The following is a 25,725-nucleotide window of genomic DNA, read 5'->3' as shown; positions in this document are numbered from 1 at the left end:
GCGACATGACGGAAACAAAGCCAGTGATTCATCAGACTGGAGGGCTGGAAACGGGGAGAGCAGCAGATTAACACGGGCCTCGGTTCGGTTCGAAGGTTCTGCAGTGTTTTAATCAGATCCCCGGTTTTATGTGGATCCACCGTCAGAATCAGGTGAATAAAAAACTGTAAAAATGCAGTAAAATCCGTGAAGCGCTGCTCAGCTGCAGCATTTCAACCCAAAACAGATTCTAGATTAGAGAATTTAAATCCCGGTTCCTCGGAATAAACTCTTCACTTTGGGAAGACCGAGAAGACAAACAGGATGAGCCAGATCAGAGCCAGATCGCCACAGAAATGGAAACGTTTTTTATTGATAGGTCTGAGATCGCTTTTTATAACTTGTTAGTTAGCAACAGGCTAACAAGTTGATGGTAGATGGTTGCCATGGAGATGAGGTGACCACCAGCATCCCACTGTTTTCTGCAGTTTTCTAACAGAAACCAGAAACAAGTTTTTATCACAGAAAGTAAAACCAACCATCTCTAAAAAATTCTTACCTTCTCATATTTTCTCCTCTCCGACATTCAGTGGCTGCATTTTCATTACTAATGTGAGCAAAACTTTGTCGATATTCTGCTAATGTTGGGGAAAAAACACAATTTCGCGATTGCGACGTTTCCATTAAATAAGAAACGCAAATAAAATCACAGTTTAATAAACCTTTTCACATGAGAAGTAATTAAAAACATCGTCCAACTATTTCCTAATGTCTTCTTCTTCGTGGTTTACGCTAGTGGCAACATCCGGTTGTTGATCATGTGACTGGTATGATCCGAAAAACTTTTTCTATTATAGTTTTGTGAAATAACCCAACTTTGATACGACCCAAAAATCACCTCATATTGTTTTTTTGTTGAAATTGTTGTGTTTTTGTTATGCTAATTTAGTTTAAAAATGTCAAAGTGCAATTTTAAAGTCAACAGAAATTCACTCTGCCAAACGTTGGCTGTAATATTTGAATTAGCTAAATCAGTGGGCCTGTCAGGTTCTGGTAAACTGGTTCTATGTGCTCAGCGAACTAAAATCACAGGTGGCGTTCCTCAGGGAACCACCAACGATCCACTTTAATTTACTAACTATTGCTACATTCAAACAACAGGTCTTTCTGATTTTTTGTTTTTTATTTTTTGTGGTCGTTCATACGATTAATGAAATTTAACTGAAATCAGACTTCATTCTGGCTTCTTCTGTGAATAATTTATTTCTTTTTGTGTTGAACTTCCTGCCGTGTGAACGCAGCTCAGCAGATAAACGAATCTCTTCTGACTAGAAAAGGAGCCGAAGCACACGCTGCGTTCAGATGTACTGAGTTACGTTTGCAAACAGTTTTATCTCCAGAACATTCTGGGATAATCACCTCAGCAGGTCGTCCAAAGCTGGTTTGGCTTCTAATGAGTCAGTAAATTCAGTTTATTAAGGGAGTTTCTCCAGCAGGGGCTCAAGCAAAACAAGAGCAAATTAAACAGATTGAAGGAAATAAACGTCCAGTTTCCTCTGCAGAGCATCAGAATCAGGTAGAGCTTGAATAATTTATTCTCCATGGTTGTGTTTCAGGTCAAACACACCTGGATGCAGAGATTTTATTATAATTATTGATTATATGATAAAAAATTCTATAAAAAAGCAGAAAAATCTCAGTTTTGCGGCAGACTTGAGTCCTTTGTAGGTTTCCACCCTGAAACAAACCGGGTTTTAAAAAGTCCCAGTTTGGATCTCAGATCTCATTTCTCAGGAACCAGGAGGATGAAACCGTCTTTGGTCTTCTTGAAGTCCGCCACGTTCTGACCCGGTTTGGTTTCCACCGTCACGTTCTTGGATTTCCCTCGCATGTGCAGCTGCAGCGCCGAGCGGCAGACCTTCACGGGAAGCAGAGATTTTCTGATGCTGGCAGAAAAAAACACAAAATTCTGTCTGTTAATCAGGAAACTGCAGATTCACATCACAGAGTCACTTAAAACACAAAACATTGATTGATCAAAACCTCTGTAGGTCAGAAAACGGCTTCAGTACGACGGCGTGTTAGATGACTGCTTTCTTCATAAACTCTTTATGAATTCATGATATTCTGTCATGATGTTATTGGTGTCGTTTGAAGACGATCCAAACTTCAGACTCCAAAGATTCAACTTCTCTTCCATGATCTGATTGAAACGTTATTTTCCTGTCAGACTCTGAGCTGCTGCTATTCGTGGCCACCTGCGTGTTTTTGAGAAAGTAACTGATCCGCTGCTGGTTTGGGTTTTTAAGCCAACTTGGCAAACGTGGCAGCTGATGAGTCATGATGTTTTTCGTCTCCCTCTCCCCCGGACGGACCGATCGGACCCGACTCCTCTCTGGAAGTTGGAATTAAAGTCCAGCGTTTGGAAGATGAATTAGATTTCTGCAGATTACATAATTATAGATGTTATGCAACGGGTTTGGCATCCAGCTTCACCAGGTGAGTGCGTCACAGGAAAACATGTGAGAGGATTCTGGCTTCATTTCATCCATTACTGCCTGCAAAGGCTGGGGAGTTTACTCACAAACAGCCTCGGCTGCAACAATAAGCACTTGTAGTTGGTGTCAGGTAATATTTTTCTGAAGAAATCCTCATTTTTTGTGAACTTCCTTCTGAGAAATGTCATTTTAAAAGGTGCTGAATTCATAGTTTCTATTTAAATTAATTAGAAACAGAATAATTCCAAGTCTTTAATCTAATTTGTCCAATAAGACACGGCTTTAAGATACCATAAGTACTGTAAGTAAGCCCATTGTTACCCCAACAATCCCCAATCAGGTCCAGCTTCATTCCTAAGGCTGTTTTCCCTCCTGATAGTCACGTAAACTCAGTTTGACTGGGATAAAACTTCAACATTTTGTACATTTTGAACTGCTACGGTTTTTTTACTCTGTTCCCTTCCTGGCCTGTGGGGGCGCTGCACCAAGAACCACTGAAGGAAACGACACACAAACCTCTGAAGACACTGAGTGTTAATGGAGGCGTCAGATTTTAGCAGAGGATTGGATGATTTCTCTTTAGTCTTTGGTTAAAGACCACGAGCCATTTCTGCTACTAGCACTATGCTAGCATGTTAACTTTGGTTGTATTTACCCAGAATGCCCTGCGCTGTAGTCCACGTCCTGCTTTTGAAGTGGTCTCAGGTCCGCTTGGCGTTCACATATACATTCAAACTGAACCAGAGTTCACGTCAACCAAACCCAGACCAAGGTTTGGACCAGAATTGGCTTTTTTGGTCCGTTCCATCTTCAGCGTTTTCTGAAGATTGGTATCTACAGCATAGATCAGAGCACAAACTCACAACATGGCTGAGAAGAGCAGCTAGCTGGGAGACGGCTGTGCTGGTTGCTGAGAGACCAAAACAAAAAGTTCGTCAGGCAAATGCAACCCATACCTGACAGCAGTCTCTACGGCCCATACTGATAATAATGAAGTGATGAAAGCAGTCTGAGTCAGTGAACGCATCACATCCCAACCCCACCACTCCTGGTCCGACTCCACAGCCAAACAGAACCGGGTCAGAAGCTGCTGTTAGCTTTCTGTTTACAGCTTCCTTTGTCTGCTGACCATCTGGTGACTGGTCACTCTCTGCAACTTTAAAATCCATCCAGAGACGGCAGTGGTCCTCTCTACTGCTGCAGACACAGCTCTGCTAGATGGCATCTGAGGTCTTCTGCGGCAAATGTGAGTCGCTTTGGGGTCTAAGAGTCTGACTGTGTTCACACTGAATTAGTAGCATGAACAACCAAGCAAAAAATAAAAGTGGGAGTTGATGATCAGAACCTGCTGTGTGAATGAAGTTACCAAATAGAGGAGAGCTGTATGTGGTTCCTTGAGGAACGCCACATTTGATCTTAGTTTGCTCAGACACACCGACTGTTCACTGTTCTGATCCAATCTACCACAGAACCATCTGCCAAAAAACACATTAATAAGCAAAATTTTCACAGAAAAATCCACAAATAAATGGGTATCCATTGCAACGTTCAGTAATCAGTCTGTAGACATATTGGAGTTTTCAGCAATATTAATTCCTTTAAATGTCTTCCAGATTTGGTGCAGATGCTGTACTATTGTCAGAGGTTTGGTCCTTGCACAGATCTTCGAAGGAAGAGAGTGTAAAGTGGTTTTAATCCAGTTTGAAGTGGTTCTTAGATACGCAGCTTTCAGTCATACATGTTTACACACAAAAGCAGCTCACAGCGACTGTTTCTCTGCATCAACACATTGCAGAATCACAGGAGAGTCTTCAGTTTCCCACAATGGATAAACATCATGCAAACCTTAAAGGAACAGCAGAGAAAATCAGATTTAACCATCCTGAGAAGCAGAAACCAAACGTTTCCTGTGTTTCATAATAATTATGCCATCACATGTTGGAGAGCAACACTGCAGATGAGAGGCAACGCTTGTCATATTTACCAGAACAAGAGACAGATTATTGGCAAATATGAGTTTTATTCAACTTCTGAGTTTAGAGGAATAACAGACACCGTTGATGACGGCAGTTCAAACCCTCAGCTTGAAACTTTTAATTCAGATGATCCAATTAGTGCTTCCTGATTGGTTGAATGAACTATTGAAGATTACATTAAAAGCATAAAGTGGATGATTTTATGTTTGCAGATCATCGTCTGCCTGAATAAAGGAAATCAGTAACTGCAGATCGAGAATTTTAAAGGAGTTTATTTTATGTGACAGAAACAAAGTCAGTCATTTCCTGGTTGGACTTTTGGGTCGTTTCCTCCATCGTTCCTTCTGAAGTTAAGTCAGGATGGACAGAGAGCATCCAGGCACTGCAGGTTGTATTGAGGTCCAGACTTTGACTAGACCATTTTAACCATTGGTGTAGCTTCAACCTAAACCATAACCATCTGTTTGATTCACCATCCCATCAAAAAAAGGTTTAGTTGAGACCAAAGCACCAAATAAAGACTTTTATCCTCCAGTTTTTGGAGATAAAAAAGAGAAAAACAATAAATCATCAATGGAAATGATTGAGCTCGTTTTATCATGTGATTATTGATTTATTGTGACAGGCCTATGAGTTATCTATAGATATTGATCTATTGTAATAGATCAATATCTATCACAATAGATATTAGTGATTTATTGTCCAGCCTCAGGTTAAAGCCTGGTACTGATTAGGAGACATTTCATTTATTGAACCAGATTTTATTGAGGGGTATCGTAATAAAGCTGCCCTAGTTTATTATTTGAAAATGTTTGTGTTTCTCTGCAGAGTTGAGTTCCCTGTAAACGTTGAGGACTCCTGACTTCGAAGCGGGTTGGGTTATCAGGCTTATTTTTCGTCACTTTTCATGTTCAAATGGTTGCGTGTGTCTTCTTCTCTGATTTCAGACGGTGAGTGTTCCTGTGAGCGCAGCGGGAGTCGATGCTTCGACACGGCCGCCGCTCTGACAACCAGATCACTGGAGCAGGCGAAGCTGCAGACAGAACTGGGGCAAAGCAGCAACTCTGGAGAAATCATCAAACCCGACCGACACCAGGAGGCGAAATGTTGGGCAGAGTGGAGCATCTCACGCTGGAGAGAATCTCTGCTAGAACTGGTACTTATTCCACACTGGGATGGTTGCAAAGGTTTATAATAACTGCATGAGAACCACTGGCTTTGTACCCAGTGGGTCGTTACGACCACAGACACAAAACAGCCCTGGAGCCGCAGAGCCTGCAGATAATTCATCCACCGATTTACTCAACTTTATCCGGAAAAATAAAGGAAAAGAATCAGAATCAAAATCAAAATCAAAATCAGAGGAGAGCAGAGAGTAAAAGTTTAAAGTATCCATCCAAGAAATTACTCAAGTAAAAAAGTATTTGGTAAAAAGTCAGCTCAAGTACTGAGTAACTAATCAAATTATCAATCATTTAATATTTAAAAATTTCATCATCAGACAGAACAAAATGTAAAGTTACATGGAAATCTTTTAAATTTTAAGGAAAAAAATGACAATAATTCATATAAGTAACAAAAAACAACAAAATTGGGCAAAAGAAAATGTTTCCAAATCAGTTTCTATTAATAAAAAAACTTATGAAACTTCAACAGGTGTGTGTCTGTGTCTGGTGAGTTTTTGGTTAAAACTTATTAGTTTTTCATTCAGTTGGAAGAAAATACAGAAATTTTACTCAAGAGTAAAAATAGTTCATAATAAAATTACTCAAGTAAAAGTAAAAACTACGGCACAGTAAACATACTCTCAAAAGTAATTTTTTTCAAAAGTTACTCAAGTAAATGTAACTATTTACTACCCAGAATTCACTTATTGTCATTGTTCAAGAATGCACAACAAAATGTAAAAAATAGCAACTCTCAAGGCAGTGCAGATAAATAAATAGTAATAAATAAGTATATTTCAATAAACATGAAAAGTATAGATCACATAAAGAATCTGACGGGGGAGGTTGGGATGTTCTGGCACATCTAACAGACATGCTGTTGTACTCAGACCAGAGAAAATGTCTGCAAAATATTCAGTTTTAAAATTCGGCAACATAAATTATGAAGAATATTTCTGTGAAACATCCAGAAGAAAAAATACAGCAGCTTGTAAATTCTGCAGCACTTTGGTTTCAGAGTGGCGACTACATCAAACTTTTATTGTCACTCAGAAAGAAAGCACTTTGATACATAAGCTATGTGTAAAAGCTAGCAGAGCTAGCTCGCTAGCGTTAGCAATTTGCTTCTCTACCAAAGTATTTTACGCAGCCCTCACACAAACAGATTTAGCTAAAATTAGCTATTAGTTAGCGGACAGACTGTATGTTTCAGGTCCTAGTTTCTGTTTCCTGTCAGCTGTTGGCCACTGTTAGCCTGTGCACCAAGCTAACGTCACCTAATATTAGCATCACGCGCTGGAATTGGTCTCGTCTCGGTCATTGATGGCTCGGGATTTTATTTCAAGGCTAGTCAAGACCTTGACTATGGAAATATTATTAAACCGCCAGAATAATACACACTAAATGTAAGCAAAGCTAGCTAGCTCACGTTAGCAAATTGTCTCACTAACAAAATTCTTTACCCTGCACTCACACAAACAGATTTAGTCAATATTAGCAATGAATATTAAGATGCCCATGTAGGGTATACACTATGTTTTAGGGAAGTATTCTCTGTTTCTTGTCAGCTGTTTGCCACCGCTAGCTAGTGCACCAAGCTAACGTTACCCAATATTTGCATCACGCGCTGGAATTGGTCTCAGCCCTAAAAGTTTTGGTCTCATCTTGGTCTCAACACAATCTGGTCTTAATCTTGACTTGTAATACAAACACAAGCATCAGAATGGGACTCAGATCAGATTTGTTTTAATGTGACCCATATTCACTGTTCCTCTGCAGTCTGAATGGCCCAATCCCAAACCTTTCACCACCAAGAAAAAAAATCAGATGGTGCCACTTCCAAATGTGGAACTAAATTGTATCCGATTGTTTTTTGACATTTTTGTTGTTAATGTGCGACTTGTGTCATAATTCTGAACCAGAAGAAGCCAAATATGGTAAATCTGGATGTAAACAATAGCTTAAATTATAATTATGTCTGTGTCAGTGAACGCATCCCAGTCCTGTTGGTTCCGAGTCCACATCGGACTCCATTGACACCGGCGGCCATTATCACTTCCATCAACGTTCTTCTTCTGTGTTTCTCCAGTTTTCGGGCTGGTAGTCGGTCCTCCTGACCAACATATCTCCTCTGGAGAAAACAAACGAGACCAACCTGCTCTGCAGTTTGTGCGTCTCATTGATTCTGGATGTTTGTTGGTGAGTTTTGATGGAAAGCAGAAGTTTTCTCCAGCCTGCAGTCGTTCTGCTCAGCCAACCTGACCAGCGGGTTGCAGCTTTTTATTTAACCATTAGGTCACTTAGCAGGAAAAGGTAGCAGCTTTTAGGTCTCACTTACTATTCAGCGGAGAGTCCACCAAACCCAAAATACAGTCATGAAAAAAGTAAGTACACCCTGTTACAGTTCCAGAGGTTTTCTGTCAGGATGTCGCTGATCTGGTGTTACAAGTTTGAATCGAACCTCTAGGGTCCAAAAAACTGAAAATTTAGACAAAGATGAAGCCAAAGCAACAAGGGACGATGTTACGAAAAGTAAGTACACCCTCTTTGGGTTCTAAGGATTAACATAAAAAAACTGATCAGATGTTTAGAACCTCCCAAATGGTTTAATTTTAACAAAGATAATGCCTTCAGCAGCAACCACAGCATTTCAATCACATTTCAACCTGAACTTTGACTAGACCATTGCACCTTTGACTTTAATTCGTGTTCAGCTGTTCTGCTGTAGATCTGCAGAACGGCAGATCTGAATGATGGAAAGTCCAATAGTCTGGAGATGAGCAGACGACCCGCCCCAGACTGATCGGCAGCCATTTTTCTCCAGGTTTGCTTAACAAACATCAACAGAAAGCTATTTGGGAGAGTTTAGGTTCCCAGAGATCAGATTAAACTCTGTCCAGATCCGCCTGCCTGTAGCATCAGATCAACTAACGCTGCGTTCAGGTACAGCTGGGAAACTAGGATGTCTAATTATCAAAACAGCTCCATAATCATTTAAACAAGTTTTATTTGAAAATATTGACTCAGTTTTATTTTTTTTAAAAAGAACATTGAAAATCTTGTATTCACTGAAAATAATCCAACCAAACCTCAGGTTACTTTGATAATTTCTACTTTTTTTAGCATGCACTTTACTAAAACGCTCTCCTTACTGACAGCTAATAAATAGTTCACTGATATGTTATTAATTCATCTCTAAGCACTTTATAAATCCTTAATAAATGTTTATTATGCCTTAAGGACGAGAAGGAGACAAAATCTACCAGTTTCTTCCCAAATCTGTTCACCTACATATTTTATCTAGAGTTGCTATAATAAACATTTCAGACCAACTTGTAAGCACAATAACTAGTTGTAAATGTGATTGTTTAGCACATAGTTTCCGCCTCACCCTTAATTAATGCATAATAAACAGTTATTAATGATTTATAAAGTGCTTAGAGATGAATTAGTGACATATCTATGAACTTATTGTAAACTGGTACCAAAAAAAAAAAAAATTAGCTTCATATAAAATGTTTTTTTTTTTTTACCAAAGTGAACTGAAATCAGGATTTTGTGGTAGGTTCTGGTTCGGTCTGATCCGTGAAGCCCAGCAGGCGTCGACGGGTTCAAACAGCTTTCACACTCAGAGGAAACAACGGCTGCGTTCACCAGAGGAACCGCGCCGGCGTCTGAAACGCTTCAGGATCATCTCCTTTCTGCTCCGTGCTACGCCGCACCGGCGCAGTAACTGATGCAAGCAGAAACTGTCTGATGATTAGTTTCAATAAGAATTAAAATTATTTTCTATTTCTGAGAAACAGGACTCTGGATTTGTTTAATCAGCTGTAAACCAGAATCATCAAAATGACCAGAAATAAAACCTGGAAAAAGATCAATCCTCGTTTATTTTACTTTATTTCAAACATTCATATTCAGTCTGTTTGAAAAGGAGGTTGGCACAAGACCACTTTCTTCTACATGTATCTTACTTCTTTACATATTTAAAGAAAATAAATTTAAAAACAAAAAGAAAAACTAAAAACAATAAAGAGAAAATAAATAAAAATTGTTTTGCACAGATAAAAAGAAAAATCTGTTTCCTGTCTGAATTAACTTCGATTAATAAATTGATTCATTATTTAAAAAGTTTTGTTCATCGTTTTTGCTGCAGGAGTCCAACAATCAGGATTCTCCTAGCTCTAAAAAATAAAACCTGGGACAATATTTGGCAGAAAAGTGAATATATTTTGATTTTTATGGTTTTTCCACTTTCTGTTTATTTTTTGCTAAAATATGTCGACTAAAACATATTTTCTCTCCAGCGTTTTACTCTGAGCCATTTTCCACCTGCATCCTAATCAGAGCCACGTCCGGCTTCCTGGAGACCGTCTCCAGGGCAACAGCCGCATCCTGGGCCACGCGGCGGCGGGCAGCATCAACCGCGCGGCGTCCAGGTGCACGGGCGGCGCCCGGCCCCGCGGGTCGTCCCTCGCCATCATCAGGAGCCGCCTCATCGGCCCCAGCAGGCGCCGCTTCCTGTCTCACTTCGGAGAAACATTTTGAGAAAAATGACTCAACGACGGCCAGAAAACTTCAGACACAGCCGACGGTTTCCAACGCAGCTTGAGTCGCAGCGCGGACGGGTCCCTCGGCTCTGATTCGTCCAATCACAGAGTCTGATTTTAACCTCTGAGTATTACAAACAATTAACTTTGTATAAATAAACGCTCCGTTGGAGTTACTGACAACACAACTTTATGTTCAGTGCCACCACATGACTGCAACCTCTTACAGTAATTACTTTTCATGTATTCATGCAGGACTAAGGGGCTGCAGGGGGCCCAAAGTGGGAACAGTGTGATAACGGGAACAACGCGATTTACAGCCAGTCACCGCTGGGAGAACTGACCAACAAACAGCATGTCGTGAGTCACTAATATGAGCTCAAACTGACCTAAATGTCACAATTCATGAGAAAAACTGAGTCTGATATCATGAAAGAGACATTTGGTCACAAGTGACGCTGAATTATTCACTGAAATGCAGCAGGAAGTCGGTCAGTCGGCAGAGAAGCAGGAAGTCAAGGATTAACGGGAAAAACTCCAAAACAAAGACGAAGCTCTTCCCTTTGTTCATAAATCAACATAAATCTGTATTTATCACTGATACTGGCAGTTATGTTAATGTGTTACATTAATAATGCAACATTTTCAAGTTTTCCAATACATGGTTTTGTGCCGCAGCTAACGATTAATTTAGTCATCAATTATTCTGGCAATTAATTGAGTATCCTACAGATTAATCAATCATTTTGGCGATTAATCAATTATTCTGCCGATTAATTAGATTTGATACATTCTACAGATTTTCCACTTAACCACAAAAGCCTTTTTACACAATATTAGAAATATATTAAAATATGCAAATAAATTATTAATCCATAATTAAATAAGGAAATAACCATTTTAATGAATAAAATGCAGTAAAAATATTCTTTTATTGACTTGGAACCGAGAGTTTGAGGAGTTTTGGGTAAAACATAATCATGGAAGGTTTTTTTATCTTAAATGGAACATGTATATATATTTTGCACAGTTTTGGCTTAATTACGGCTCTGAATGTTGTTTTTCAGCAAAATGCAAAAACATTATCCAGTCTAACAAAAAGAAGAAGATGAGTCAAATATTCAACTTTGATTCCCAAAATCAGACAAGGAAGTAACTCCAAATACTTTACAGGAGCTTTTGTATCGTAATCCACCTGGATTGTGATCAAACATTTTAATAATCATGCTGAATGATAACAGATGGGGTCTTATTTCACACGAACTACATGCATTAACCTGAGTTTGACCAAAATGACTGAAACTAGAGTCTGAACTCTGATGTGAAATAAAAACCAGGAGCAACCTGGGCGACGGCAGACAGAGGAGGAGAGACGGACAGCGAGACGAAAACATCGAGGACAAACGCTGAGGGACAGAAGCGGCTATTTCAGAACCAGGTTGACGCTTTGCATGACCTAAAAATTCATTTAGAAATAAGAGGAGCCGATTTTCCCACAGCTTTTTCTGTCCATCAAACTGCCAAGATCAAACCTCAGAGTCACCAAGTTCTCCACTTCGCTGTTCCTCTCTTCTGCTTTGGGGTTAATCAAATCACGCTTCCTGCTGCTCCGGGAAGGGAGGGCTGACCCAGAAGGCTGCTATTAATGCAGCGCAGAACCAGGTCTCTCCATATTTATAAATTAAACTGCTGATGTCGAGGAGCAGAACCCGCCGGAGAGGAAGTGAAGAGAAGGAGAAAATTTATGCTGCTGCTCATAAATTACGTCTCTTTCTGGTGCTTTAAAACCCAACAGCTGCTTTCTGGAAACCAGAATCAAAAGATTTTCTTTTACAGTTGTAGCAGGAGGAGTTCCTCAGGGCTCCGTTCTAGACTCTGGAGTTTTATCAGGAAATAAAGATTTGTTTTGAAGACATTCATGAATTCATCTCCCTGCTGAGGAGCAAAAGGTTTATTAGCACCATAGTTTGTGAATCTTTCTATCAAATAATCCTAATAAATTAAAAAATGCGCTGATTTAAAAAACAACAAACATGTTTTTTGATAAAAAAAAGTTTTTCATCCGTATCAAAATTGGTGAATTTCTCAAAACTGCAATGGAAACATTTTTTCTGAATCATGAGTCCGTCTGTGATCAACAGCTGCCAGTAGGCGGGGCTTGTTGCTCCAACGCCTGGATAAGACGCTGATGTGTCGTCTGATTGGCTGATAGATGAGTAGCGCTAGCGCCATAGATGAACTATTAATATAATCTCATAACTGTTTACATCTGTTGCCACCGTATTTTTTAAATGAATTATCGAGTGAACAAACATTCCTGTGTGATTTTTTTTATTTAGTTTCTTGTGAAATTGTGTTTTTTCAACATTAACGAAGTTTTCTGCTCATTTGTAGTAAAAACGGAGCTAATGTTGGATTTTGTAAAGAAAGAAACTAATAGATAATACTGTGCAGCCGTATGAGCTAAAAACGTGAATATTAATTTAATGGAGTGGCTTCATTAAGCGAGTTCCCAAATTGGCCGTTGAATAAAGAAAGCTGCTCAGCCTTTGAGGGCCGAGCCGATCAAACCCTAAATCCTGCTTCCAGCAGACCCTCCAGCTGTCCCAGCAGATGGTCCGCCCCCCGCCGAAAACACACAACGCCCCCGGCATGCCGACGGACAGCCAGACACACGGCCCGCTCCGATTCAGGAGCCGGACCAGAACGCAGCCAGCCGACGAGGAAGACAACAAACCCACTGGCGTCCAATCAGACAGCAGCAGCTTTGAAGTTTCACCTCCGGAGCCAACGCTGACCCAGTTCTGCAGAACCGAGCCTGAACGGCTCCGTGAAGCAAGTCGGCCTCACAGAATCAGCCGCGGCTGTCTGAACCAAAAAGAACTGCAGCTTGGAGCCGTGGCCATCTGAGACCAGTCGACCCGAGAGGCCGACGACGCAACTGGACTTCAGTAACACAGAAACAGGAAATGTTGTGTTAAAACTAGACGTGAAACTCCATTAACATGATTAATCAAGTTAAATTCCCAGCCCCAGTAAAAAGTCATTTAGTGTTTCGCACAGATGGAAAATCTTTTAAAATTGTTATTTTTGTACAAAGTTCCTCTGACTGCTGAGCTTCAACCTGAAATGACGCATTCTGGGGCAGAGTCTGATTTCCCGACAGAAGGAAACGCAGCGGAGGTTTTCTGTGCTTCATCATCATCCTCCTCCTTCGTCCTCTCCCACATGCTCACGCTCTCTTTTAACTCAGCATCCCCTCCAGCTTCGACTCCGTCCCATGAGTCTCCCACAGAGGTCACGACCCCTGCACTCACCGCAGATGGTGGCACAATGACGAGCTGCAACGACTCCCTGAAGGTCGACTCCCCTCTGAGACGCCCGCTGCAGCTGCCGCCGATCCTCACAGCCCCCAAAAACCCCACAAATAAAACGAAAAACACTCAAAAGCCAAATGGAGTCTGGACTCGGCTACGTTGACTGAGGAAAGTGGGAACTTAAGATGACGCACTGAAGTGAGTCATCTGACCGAGCAGCCTTCACCTGCAGCCACAGCGACATTTAAAGGTGAACTAAGATGCAAAATGTGAGTTTTGCATAAATGTGGTTCATTTTTGGGTCTCAACTGCTTCTAAAAATAATCCAAAGGTTAAAAAAATAAAAACACCGAGCAACATTTTGGCAATAAATGAATGTTTTGAAAACGAGGCACTCACTACAAAAACTCAGCTGTTAAGTCACACTGCGGCGTTACCTAGCAACCTAAGCGGAACTCCGCCCGTTACCTAGCAACCCAAGGAGATCCATTTTGTTTGGTCAGCTGGTTTTACTGCTGCATGTGCTGTACAATGGCTGCTGGAAAAGACAAGTGTTTTGTTGTTGTTGTCCAGAAACTATTTGCTGCATAATTGTTGGTTGTGATTGAGGCTCTACTAATGCTTTTCAAAGATGTATGGTTGTATACTTGTGCATCTGTTTGCAGCCATTTTTATGTGCGAGTGTAAATGCTGAGTTGTGACCAGCAGCAGCTTAATTGGACCTAAAGTGACAGAGACCCTAAAACAGCTCACTCTGAATTCACCAAACTAAAATCTTATTATCTAAGAATGTTTTTTTTTGCAAAAAATTAAATGAAGAAGTTTTGGATCACTCATAGATCTATCCTAACCCGTTTAAGGAAGCATTATAGGTCACCTCTATGGTAAAAGGCATTTGAAACGTCCTGCTCCGCAGAAGGATTGAATCACTTCTGAGGAATCAAAATTAAAAATTCCCACCTAACATGTTCTGTCTCCTCTGTGCGTCACTCGCAGGACTTGGAGGATTAATGCTGCAGGGGGGCTGCAGGCTGGACGGCGCCTCAGCAGGCAACACTTGCGACAACAAGGCGAATCAGTCTGCGCGGCGTGAAAACCCACGGCGTCCAGGTCCAGCGGAGACGAGTGACTCGGATTTATGACGAATGTGTTAAATGTCAGAGGAGCTGAGTTGTTACTCTGCTTTTATTCTGAACAGGACTCACACATGGAGGTGATAAATAGCATTTATGTAATAATGCTGTTGTGTTACAGATTTGTTTCTGTTCACTTTGTTCATGTTCCAGTATCTGATTCACAAAGCAAAAAGCAACAATTATGTAATGGTGCAAATTCACCATGAAGTGCAGCAGGTTCTGATCGTGTTTGCTCAGTGAAAAGTCCGGATAGCTAAAATGTTTAGTTCCCCTAATTATAAATATTAGTTCTGCTAGCACTAATGTGCTAATCATAAATATTAATTCCACTAACACTGAAGCGTTGGTCATGAACATTGGCTTTGCTAAGGCTAAAGGATTATGTCAACATTCTGCTTAAAGCAAGCTAATGCTAAAGCGCTACATCAATGCGGTATTTAATGGAAGTTTATGACAAAAGCGCTGTACATATATATGCAATTAAAAGCATCTTTCTGCAATATTTCCATCTCCTACAGACAAAACTAATCACCTACAGAGAGCATCAGGTGGTTTTGGGGAAGCTGAGGTCAAAGTTACAGGAAGCTAAAGACCATTTTGTTTGCATTTTGTCTGTTTTTTTCGCACTCACAAATAAAAACAGTAGCGAGACGCTTTCAGGCTAAGCTAGTGAGGGAAGAGAAGCAGAATCAGCTGCTACTGACCGTATGAAGTGATCCACCAGCGCTCCGACCAGTTCTCCCACTCGGTCCTGGTTGGGGCAAAGTTCGCCTTGCTGCAGACACAGCAGGACGTCGTCCTGGGAGGACGTGTGCAGCGCCACCATCTGGTCGGCCCCGCTGGTCACGCTCAGTCCTGTAAACTGTGAGAAACAAAACAAACACATTTGACTGATGGCTGGCAGCAGGTTTGGAAAAACTGTGAAATTTTTAATGTCTTAAAAAAAACAACAACTTTATCATGAATCACAACAAACATGTTTTTTCTTAACAGACACAAAAATTAGCTTTTTGTCTGCAGCGGTTGCAGTTTTCCACAATCCCACGACCGTAGAAATTCACACTAAATCTACAGATTCACTGATTTTTTCATTCTAATGCATAATTACGAGGTTATTGGAAATTTTCTAGAAAAATCGGTGAAAAACATTGAGTACCAGTGATGTTAACTCCCTCCTGCAGGTGGCAGTATTTCTTACTTCTACTCTGTTGCCTCAGTGTTACTTCAATTCAAGTTATAGTATGTGATAAATATTTACCATTAAATTGGTAAAGTGAAAATATCGCAAGTTCATTGAAAATATTTCTTAAGTACAAACAATCACAAAATCCTGGAGGAACTGAATAATAACTGACATACAGCGCCCTCTACAGGCACTCCTGGTGAACAACCAGTTATATGTGTGCTTCAAGTTTATGAGTCCATTAAACTTTACTGACTTTTTACAGGCCAGTTTCTCTCAGCCACTATTTAATTTAGAAAAAACAAGAATTGAGAAAAGTCAGCAGATTGTCACAATAAAAAAAGCTGCTGGTTTACAGTTAGAGCAATAATTACAGATTTAAACCAGCTGAATAAAGAGCATTTAATGTGGTTTTGCTCAACTACTTCTGAAAAACAAATGTTATGATATTAAAGGTTGGATTATTTAACTCTATCACTGCCAACACTGTGGAGGAGGTCCAACATGCGGCCCCTGAACCGCACTTTGTGCACCGTTTCAAGGCGAAGTGGGACTAGATTTGGCCGGCGGCTCAGGTGTGGCGGTGCAGTGAGGAGAGAAACTGTGACCCAGTTAGAGAAACGCACAGATTTACAGAAGGAAGAGAGAAAGTGGGAGCGCTGTTAGAGAATGAGACAGAGTGGATTATAATCCTCTTACAGATCACTCAGGTTAATCCAGACAGGACAACAATGAGCTGGATGTCCCAGAGACGTCAAGGCCGACCCGTTCCCTCAGCGCTTATTCAGCGCTTTCTAACCCATTTCCTCTCCAATCTGAAGCTCAGACTTTAAATATCAGACAATAAATCTCACATTTCAGGTCTCAATTCTCCACAAACATTTTAAATGAGTGATTCTATGTCTGTTACACAGAAAGGTAAAAAAATATCAGCAACGTCTCCTGAAACTCCTGACGCTTTGGGGTTTTTATTCTGTTGGGTTCTAATGGCGGCCATTTTTAAAGCACTTTATGAACTGATCACCAGCAGAGTGAGAACACCGGTAAAAACAGGAGGTTTACTATCCAGGTGAGTTAACACAGCGTCAGGGCAGAAAGACAACAGAAGAGGCCTTACAGAGGCAACTGGTGCTACATGGGAAGGGTCAAAGGTCATCTGAACCCAGAGATGATTTTTTTCCACATTCTGCGTTTGTTTCTGGCCTGGATAATTTGCTGCTCAGCCTGAGCTAAGTGCCGGCCGCCATCTCTAGCCGCATAATGACGGTTTTTAACCCTACAGCTCAAACAGCTGTGTTGGCTCATTAGCCGATGCAGGCGCTAGGTGTTAGCCCGCAGTGGAGATAGCATTAGCTGTGATGCAAACTTTCATAATCACAGAACCAGAGAAAAAACCTTCAGATTTCAGCTTAAACTACAAAATATTCCCTCAGTTTTCTGATATTAAAGTTAAACCAAACTTACAGCTTGTGTTCAATAATGGAGATTAAATTATTAGCTTCGATATTCAGGTTTTCTTTTCAGGGTTTTATAAAACGTCTTATGGTAGTCAAATTTGTTTTATTATTATTATTATTATTAACAAAAATGTGGAAAACACACAAAAAAAGGTCTTTGATGTCAGAATGTTTATTGCTTTTGATGGGAGTTTGATTGAAGACATGGTACGTTACGTCTGCTGTGAAATAAATTGTTCTGGTTTTTTATTATTTTTTTAAAGTGTTTTGATTTCTGTAAGAATGTTATGTTATTTATATATAATTGTGTTTCTTTTCTTTAAATAAAGAATAATGTGTAAAAAGGGAGACAGAGAGGTTCAAATGAGTTTATATTTGATCTTATCCAAATAAACAAACTAAAACTAAACTAAATGGTCTGTGTGTAGGGCGCATGAACATCCTAAACAAAAAAGTAATGAGTTAGTTTACTTTTGCATAATTGAAGGTAGAAAAAGCAAATATAAAGCAATGAGGTTAACATGTTAGAAAGCAAAATAAAAGGGAGAATCTAATTTAAAAGCTCAGAGTTTCATATCTGAAGCCATTTTCAGATCAAATAAATCGGCCTTTCCTTTCAGAACCAGAGGTCCTGTGAGACTCTGGTCCAGTTTCTTAGATCAGGCCACAAACTGAACCAGTTTATGAAAACTTTACACTCAACCTGAGCCACATCAGGTCCAAAAGAACCACTCAGAAACTCTCCATAACCAACTAATCAGATTAATAATCAGATTAATAATGAGGTGTCACCAGTTTGGGTGTTCTGGTTGTTACTGGGCTGATTTATCGGCTCCAGAGGTGTTGCAGGTGACTTGGTTGCACAGGAAACGGAGTCTGACCCACATTGGTTCCCGTCTGGATCTGGGTCTGCAGCTGCGGCCCGGAGAGGGTTTTATTTTTGGTCTCTGGATGTAAAAACGATTCAAGCTTGAAGCGAAGCTGGACAGCAGCGGGAAGGAAAATGGATCACAAAGTACCATGAAGAGTATTCACACCCCTAAAGTTTCCCTTCTGCCACGGGGAAACAATTTGATGCAGCACAGAAATAATCAAGATTCAGAGTTTAACAGATTTAATTTAGTGCTTTTAATTCCAGTATGAATATTTTTGCGAGGCGCTGTAACAGATTTTTAATGAGTTTTAATGATTAAAAAGAAAAACACACAGAGTAACGACGCCTTCATCCTTGGAGATGAAACACTGGTGAGTGACTTTATTCACAGGAGAGTCTGCTAGCGCGGCGCGGTTTGTCTGAGCTCACTCACCGAGTCCAGAGGAAGCCTTTTCAGAACCTTGTACTGCTTCTTCGGCTCCAATTTGTAGACGAACGTGTCCGTGACGAGCAGCGCTCGGTCTGTGCTTTTGTTGAACCTGTTCATCTGCAGAGAACAGAAGAAACATTTCTGAGCTTCTCATGCAGCTTGTTGTCATTTAAAAATCTAAATTAATAAGCATTCACTGCAAAAATATAAAATTTTACCAAGTATTTTAGTCTAGTTTCTGGTACAAACACCAGAAACTAAACTAAAAAATTGAAAGTTTAATGTTCTAATTTAACGCTAATCACTAAAACAAAGATAAAACCCGACTGCATCATAATTTTAATTTTTAGTATATATTCATGTTTTGATCTTTAATTTAGCGGTTAGTGCTAAAGGAGAACATCCCATAGATTTGTGGAAACGTGATAAAACCTTTGACCCCAACGGGAGCCGTACCTTCCTGCAGAAAGCGGAGAAGACGACCTGGCTGTAGCCGTCTTTGTTCTTCAGCTCTTTGGAGACTCTGATGAAGGCAGCGCTGGTGTGAGGACAGTCCCGCACCTGCAGTGACCAAACGGCTGCATTAGCATGTCGGCTGCAGCAGCTGCTGCAGCAGCGTCGCGTCGTCAGGCCTGACCTTTCCCAGACCCTGAAGCCTTTTATGGCATTAATACCAGGAGCAGCAGATCAAAGCTGGGAGCCGGCGTCACGAGACCAGAGAGCAGCAGACGAAACTTCAGATTTTTTTTCAGATTTAGAGGATCTTGGGCTGTTTTGCATTTTAAGGTGCATGAATGGTCAGAAGTCCAGATTGAGACAGAAAAGGGAGAAAAGGTGTTGACTCGGTTAGTTCAGGTCATTTTGTCATTCGGATCAGAACCTAAAGACTCCAGGAAGGAAATGGGTTGTTCTGCATTTTTTTAGTTTAATCTTAAGTTAATCTCAATTGTCAACCTTTAAAAATAAACAATGCAAAAACTAAAGACAGACAGTTGGACAGATGGAAATCATGACATAACTGTCCAAACTTTATTTACCTTTTTCTGATCCACATTTATCCAAAAGGTTAGAAAACTTTACATCCTAGATTCTGGAGAATGAAACCGATTCATTCTGGATTCACCTTTACTGTATTTTAAACGGACGGCTTCGTGTGTTTTCCAGGCATTCTGGACCACAGTGAAGTAACCGTCAGGAATGCACCGATCCACTGTTTTCATCGGCTGATACCGATCTGATCCAGCCCAATTCACTTCAGCTGTTCTCATTTTTAAACTTAATTACACATTTATGTGGTAACGCTGCACCAGTACAGAACAATTTAGTCCTCCAACAGCTTCACTGGTTTGGTCGAACACATAAAAACAACTTTCATTTGTTCAGTAGGAGCAGAACAGAAAAATGTAAAATCAGTAATAAAGAAACTGAGACGACGGGTTAGCCACCAAAAACTGCAACAAATCTTCTTTCAAGTGGTTCAGAAAGTGTCATTAAGAATTTTAAATATAATGTAAAATAAAAAATACAGCACAGAAATAGAATGAATAGATTTGCTGCTATAGATCAGGAACATTGATCTAAACATGTTTTTTGATATTGGAACTGATACAGATATTAATTTTGGATCAGTGCATCTCTAGTTTTTATTTCGTTAGTAGTAATTAACTATAATAACCTTGATGACTTTCACATTTTAAAGATTGTAATTCCCAGTAAACCCAGCTCTCCCAGCTGTAGTTTGTCATTTAGAAGTGAATTGGTTTATTGGCGCCGATTCTCTTAATTTTAGGAGATTATGTGAAGCCGATTTTATTCACCGGTTTTATCTTCCTCACCAAAAGTCTAAAAATTAGCCTCTGTCCTCTTCCGCTCTGCGGTGAGAGGTTTGGCCGGCCCACCAGGTCAGATCTGCACGTTCGCTGTCAATAACAGTCGCCCCACTGATACCAACTCAGAAACGTTCTTGATTTATTTAACACTTCAGACAAAAAAAATTCATGGGTATTGGCTAAAAAAGGAATCGTCAGGTCAGGCTTTTCATAGATCAGTAATCTGCAGTCAGTTAGAAACTGCAGTTAGCTTCTCTGAGTTCCTGGTAGATGATAAATCATCTGCTCTGATGTTTTGTTTTCATTCCTCTGAGAACGTCTGTCTTCAGACGCGTTCAGGTCGTGATTCGGGATCAGAGTGGGTCACTGGGGAACGGCGGCGTCACATGAAGCCCCGCAGGCGGCCAGCGAGTCACGGGCCGGCCGCCCGGGAGACGAGCGGAGGAGCTCAGGACCCGGTCACGCTGCAGCGGCCTGCGGGCGAATTCACAGCCACCAACAAACCTCGGATCAGCAGCTACCCGGGAAACAGCGGGACTCATCAGAGGGAGCAGGGCCGGCCCGAGGCGAGTCACATGCGCCGCATACATCCACAACAACAGACCGTTTTCTGTGATCCTATACACTGCTGGTCATTCAGGGCTTGTTTACCGAGACGAGGGGAAGTTCAGCCTGCAGCAGGAAACAAACTCAGCGGATTTTCCCTGTTTTTACTCTGAAAACGTTTTTACTCTGAAATTGTTTCAGGTCAAACCCACATGGAGGAAAGTGATGAGGAGCAACACTGTTTAAATGGATTAAAAATGTGGTTTTAATCCATTAATATGCTTAAGGGTCTGTTTCTTCCTAATTTAATTAGTCAATTTGTTTCTCATTGTATTTTATGTTTTATCTTGTTTAATTTTTACCTGTGTGTTTAAATATAACTGACAGGGAAAAAAGTGTTGAAACCATCTCAAGTTGCTTTTGCGTCAGATTTACGGTCGTACCAGAAACACAATACAAAGGTTCCAGCCCGAGACTTTGGTGTCCAAAAACCAAAACATGAAATAAATTGGAATAAAATTTTTACCACCATAAAATCCATGTAATTAATCAACCAAAGTTATCAAGTCCAGAGTTTGAAGTTGAATAAAATGTTCTCACGCTGGACAGGTAGTCTCTCTCCCAGGCTCGGCCGACACCCCAGTCCTTCCTCTCCCCGCTCAGAGACGTCAGCGCCGCCACTTTGGCTCGAACCTCCAATATGTCAGACGGAGGAATGTTCTTCACGATCTGCCGCGCCCACCACCTGAAAACAACAACCAGCCAGAGTCCAAACACAAAACTCTGAAACACGTCAGCCGGCTTTTTAGCTCGTTAACTAAATAGTTTTTCTTTTTTAATTGTCTTGAAAATTAAATATCTAGCTTCAAGCTAAATATGTGGCTTGCTAACTAGATATTTGTTTTGAAGCTAAATATGTATCTTTCTGGCTAAATATTTTGTTTGAAGCTGAATATTTAACTTGCTACATTTTGGGTTCCTGATGTTCAGTCTCAGACTGTCATATATTCACCAGCTGTGGATTTAAATGAATGTGGTTCAGATGCCCTTGTCCGGTTTGCAGCCGTCGTCTCTCACCTGCGATGCAGCATGGTTGTGATGCTGTGAAACTGGGCCAGAGCTGCGGGCGGCGCCGGCCACTCCACGCTCTTCCCGTAGTCCGGCATCGTCCGCACGCTCGCGAAACGGCGCTCCACCTCCCAGAAGTGGGCCTTGACCTTGTAGCGCTTGTAGCATCCCATGATGGTGTAGATGGCGCGCATCCGACTGCATCGCAGGCGAGCGAGAGCGCCTCGCCAAACCTGATGGGCGAGGGAATAAGAAAATTCACCGATGGAAACATTTTCCTTTCTTTGGATCAGACTGCTGAAAGTAGGTCAGGGAGGAGGTTGGGGCGCTTGGTAACTGGCTTTAACGTAACTGATCTGGATCTCATTAATTTTTCCAATTATTGTTGTAGGAAATTAGAATTCAAAGTGGCAGAAGCACCTATTCATGAGACAGACTGATCGGAAACGCCTATAATTGGAGTAAGTTAGCTCTGAATCACATAATTAGGCTGTCAGATCAGAACATTCTCATTAGAAACAGGAAAGGGTTCAGCAGTAATCTGAAGCGTCATGAAGATGAAGGACCTTCTGCAGAAAGAGCACCAGGATGGGGACCAGGGCGGCTCTCTCCTGCTCCAGCGTGAAGAGCGTCCGCGGCGTCCGAACAAACAGCTTGGTCTGGCCATACGCCACGTCGCCCTGGAAACCGTGCTGCGTGATGATGGCCTCCACCGCCTCCCGGTCCGTGGCCATCAGGTGGTTCGGCCAGGTGTACTCGCACGTCATTTTATACCTGAACATCAGCAAATTAATCATTAATACAATATATCCACTTATGAGCCAAAACACAGAGGAACTCGTTATTTTGGTTAAAATGGGATTGATGTTCTGTGAACTGAACTGACATGACTTCCACTTTATTTAAAAAACAATTAAGGAATCAGTTCATAACATATCAGATCTGCAAACACACATATATATATATATATATATATATATATATACAGAGTCTGATAGAACTGCAAATTAAAATATAATTAAAAAGGAAAAAGTGTTGCTACCGTCTAATGTCTGAGGTCATCCACAACCCCTCTATTAAAAGCTAAAGGAGCTGACAGTCTGATCTCACGCAGCGCTGCGGCCGCCTTACCGCTGCAGGAAGCGAGGGTACTGCTGCCTGTAGGCGAAGCCGGCACGGCGGACCATCACGTTCTCCAGCAGACCCAGGTACGCCACCTGGTGCTTGCAGCGCGCGTCGTCGAACAGCACCGGAGACTTCATCTCGTTGGGTTTTATGCATCGAACGTAGTACGGCTCCTTAGAAACAAAACACAAACTGTTAGTGACTCCTCACCTGACTCCATAGGTTACCTTTGATGCTTCCCTGAACAGGTTAGGATGAGTCTACTACGGCCTATCCAAAACATGTTCATTACTTTCTTGCACAAAATCATTCCTAGATACTCAGATTTTAGTCTGCTCAGTTCAGCCTCCGTCACTTTAAATCCAAACAAGCTGCAGCAATAATGCAACTGTACATCTTTGAAAAGCAGAAGTGGAGCCTCCTACACAACCAGCAAGAATTCAGCGAGTGGTTTCTGGATGGAAAGTCAACAACAAAACTCCAGCAGCCATTATGCAGCGCATACAGCGGTGAAACCACCTGACCAAATGGCGTGGGGCTCCACTTTGGTTGCTAGGTAACAAGCAGAACTCCACTTTGGTTGCTAGGTAACAAGCAGAACTCCACTGGGGTTGCTAGGTAACGGAGCATTGCCCTTATGCTCCGTGACTCAACATTCCAGGTTTTTGAAACGGCTCATTTTCCAGCCAATAAAAAACTTTAATTATTGCCAAAAAACAGGGGTGTTTTTTGTAAGCTGAGGACGAGACGTCATGCTGCAACTTGTCGACTATTGTTCCCTTTTTGAATAAAATCACTTAATCAAGCCTTTTCTAACATTCCATACTACAAATTAAGTAATAAAAGTAATAATATAATTTGTGCTGACATTGTATCATGTCAATACGAATCCTTTTTATTCTTCTGGATTTGATTCAAACAGAGTTTCTTTCATAACAACAGTTACGGAGGACATTTGTATTTTGTTTTAACCTTATTCCTAAACATATATTTCTTGTTGTAATTATTGTTACCTTGCTTTATTTTATTGAATTGTGCAGCACTTCTGTGAACGTGAAACGTGTTTTTATGTTGATACACGGACAGAGCTCCAACCATCATCCAGTGCTGCCCTATCAGTTCACCTGTCAGAAACTCCAGCTGGACTTTCTCTCTGCTGTTGCCCATAAATAAACTGAAGACGCACCGAGGCTCAGGCTGAGTGCACTGACCTGCATCAGATGCTGCAGCTGAGCCTCGTCTCACATGCAGCCTAATTAGCAGCGCATCAAACCGCACAACACTCACAAGACGAAAATAAAGATATCAACCAAAGTGGAGGAAACGATACGACAGAGGAATGAGGAACGTCTAGACTAGAGCAACGCGTTCTCCCAACCTGACCTGGATAAAAAATAAAGGTGGAGTTTCCTTTATTTTCCACCTCAGAAACATGGAGGCAGATGCTGCAGCAGCCCGACAGCAGCGCGGCCCAGAATAACAGCAGGAAGTGTCAGACTTCAGGCCGTCAGACGGGTTCAGCCAGGAGAGGCGAGCAACCCGCTCTGTGCAACACGCTTCCTCCTCCCCTCAGCCAGGAGAAAACAAGTCAGGAAAAGGTTCCTGTCAAACACCAGGAGGAGTTTTAACGTCTGGCTGCTGCAGATCTATGTTCAGGGAATGTTAAACACATTCTCAGCAATATGACTGAATTAGCAAAGCAAACATTAAACAAGAATTCAAAATTTCTAAAATATATATTTCTGTACAACAGAGCATCAGAGCCAGGCAAAAAAATAACCCAAATATTCCATCTTGACAGGAAAAGTTTTTCTAGCGCCTCTCTCTGCGCCGTCGCTCTCTGGGACTGACCTTGCAGGCCAACTTATCAACCAAAGCCACGATGGAGGTTTTGAAAAGCGTCGCAGCGGTCAAAGGTCGCTTGGTGACCTCTGTGATGCTCAGCTGACCATCTGGCCACATTTCCTTCAGGACCGGATTCGAACTGTTAGAAAGAGAAAAAAAGTGAATCCAACAAAAACTGGGCTAAAAAGTGAGACTCATTTATTCACTAACCCAGTTACTGGACTGGCCAGAGCAGCGGAGGCCAAACTGGGGCGCAGGGGCCATTTGTTGACCCTTGGCTGATGTTTTGTAGCCTCACAACCGCAAAACTACAAAAACTACTAAACTACTAAACTATGAGTTTTAAATCAAAATTATTTACTTCACTTTTACAAACTTTCTGGTTTGGTCCTGTTGTCATGGTAACTGGGAGAACATCGACTCATTCACTTCCTCTAACGCAAACCTTTCGCCTTTATGGCCTCATTACTTTATTAAAACTGAAAAGATCTATTTAATTATACACTAAACAGACAATATTTTAATAAAGTGACACAACATAAATATAGTAGAAAAGGTTTTTGTAAATTACTGCTGATCCAAATTATAAACAGACTGCGGTACAGTTGCTGCATTAAATGACTCCTTGGGGTTTATTCTCCTCATTTTTAATTGTTTTTGTACTCATAGCAACAAAGGCTAGGCAGCGTTTGCTGGTTTTATCAAAGTAAAACCAAAGAAACATTGCTAATAAAATAAAAGTCCTT

The 25,725-nt window shown here is 41.1% G+C and overlaps 1 protein-coding gene across 1 annotated transcript in view; it reads right to left on the bottom strand.

Moving 5' to 3' along the window:
- Positions 1–334: 334 nt before the first annotated feature.
- myo1g (myosin IG) overlaps positions 335–25,725 on the bottom strand; it is a 51,474-nt gene continuing 26,083 nt past the window's right edge. The window contains exons 15-23 of the mRNA XM_028036023.1: positions 24,986–25,118; positions 23,141–23,307; positions 22,576–22,783; positions 22,019–22,242; positions 21,542–21,686; positions 19,023–19,127; positions 18,570–18,683; positions 15,327–15,484; positions 335–1,925 (exon numbers count right to left, since the gene is read on the bottom strand). Coding sequence (XP_027891824.1) covers positions 1,763–1,925; positions 15,327–15,484; positions 18,570–18,683; positions 19,023–19,127; positions 21,542–21,686; positions 22,019–22,242; positions 22,576–22,783; positions 23,141–23,307; positions 24,986–25,118 — 1,417 coding nt within the window. The 3' untranslated portion in view covers positions 335–1,762. The remainder of the gene's footprint in view (positions 1,926–15,326; positions 15,485–18,569; positions 18,684–19,022; positions 19,128–21,541; positions 21,687–22,018; positions 22,243–22,575; positions 22,784–23,140; positions 23,308–24,985; positions 25,119–25,725) is intronic.

This window comes from Xiphophorus couchianus, chromosome 13, assembly GCF_001444195.1.
Source record: "Xiphophorus couchianus chromosome 13, X_couchianus-1.0, whole genome shotgun sequence".
In the NCBI taxonomy this organism is placed as follows: Eukaryota; Metazoa; Chordata; class Actinopteri; order Cyprinodontiformes; family Poeciliidae; genus Xiphophorus; species Xiphophorus couchianus.
This window is presented reverse-complemented; position numbering and strand designations above follow the sequence as displayed.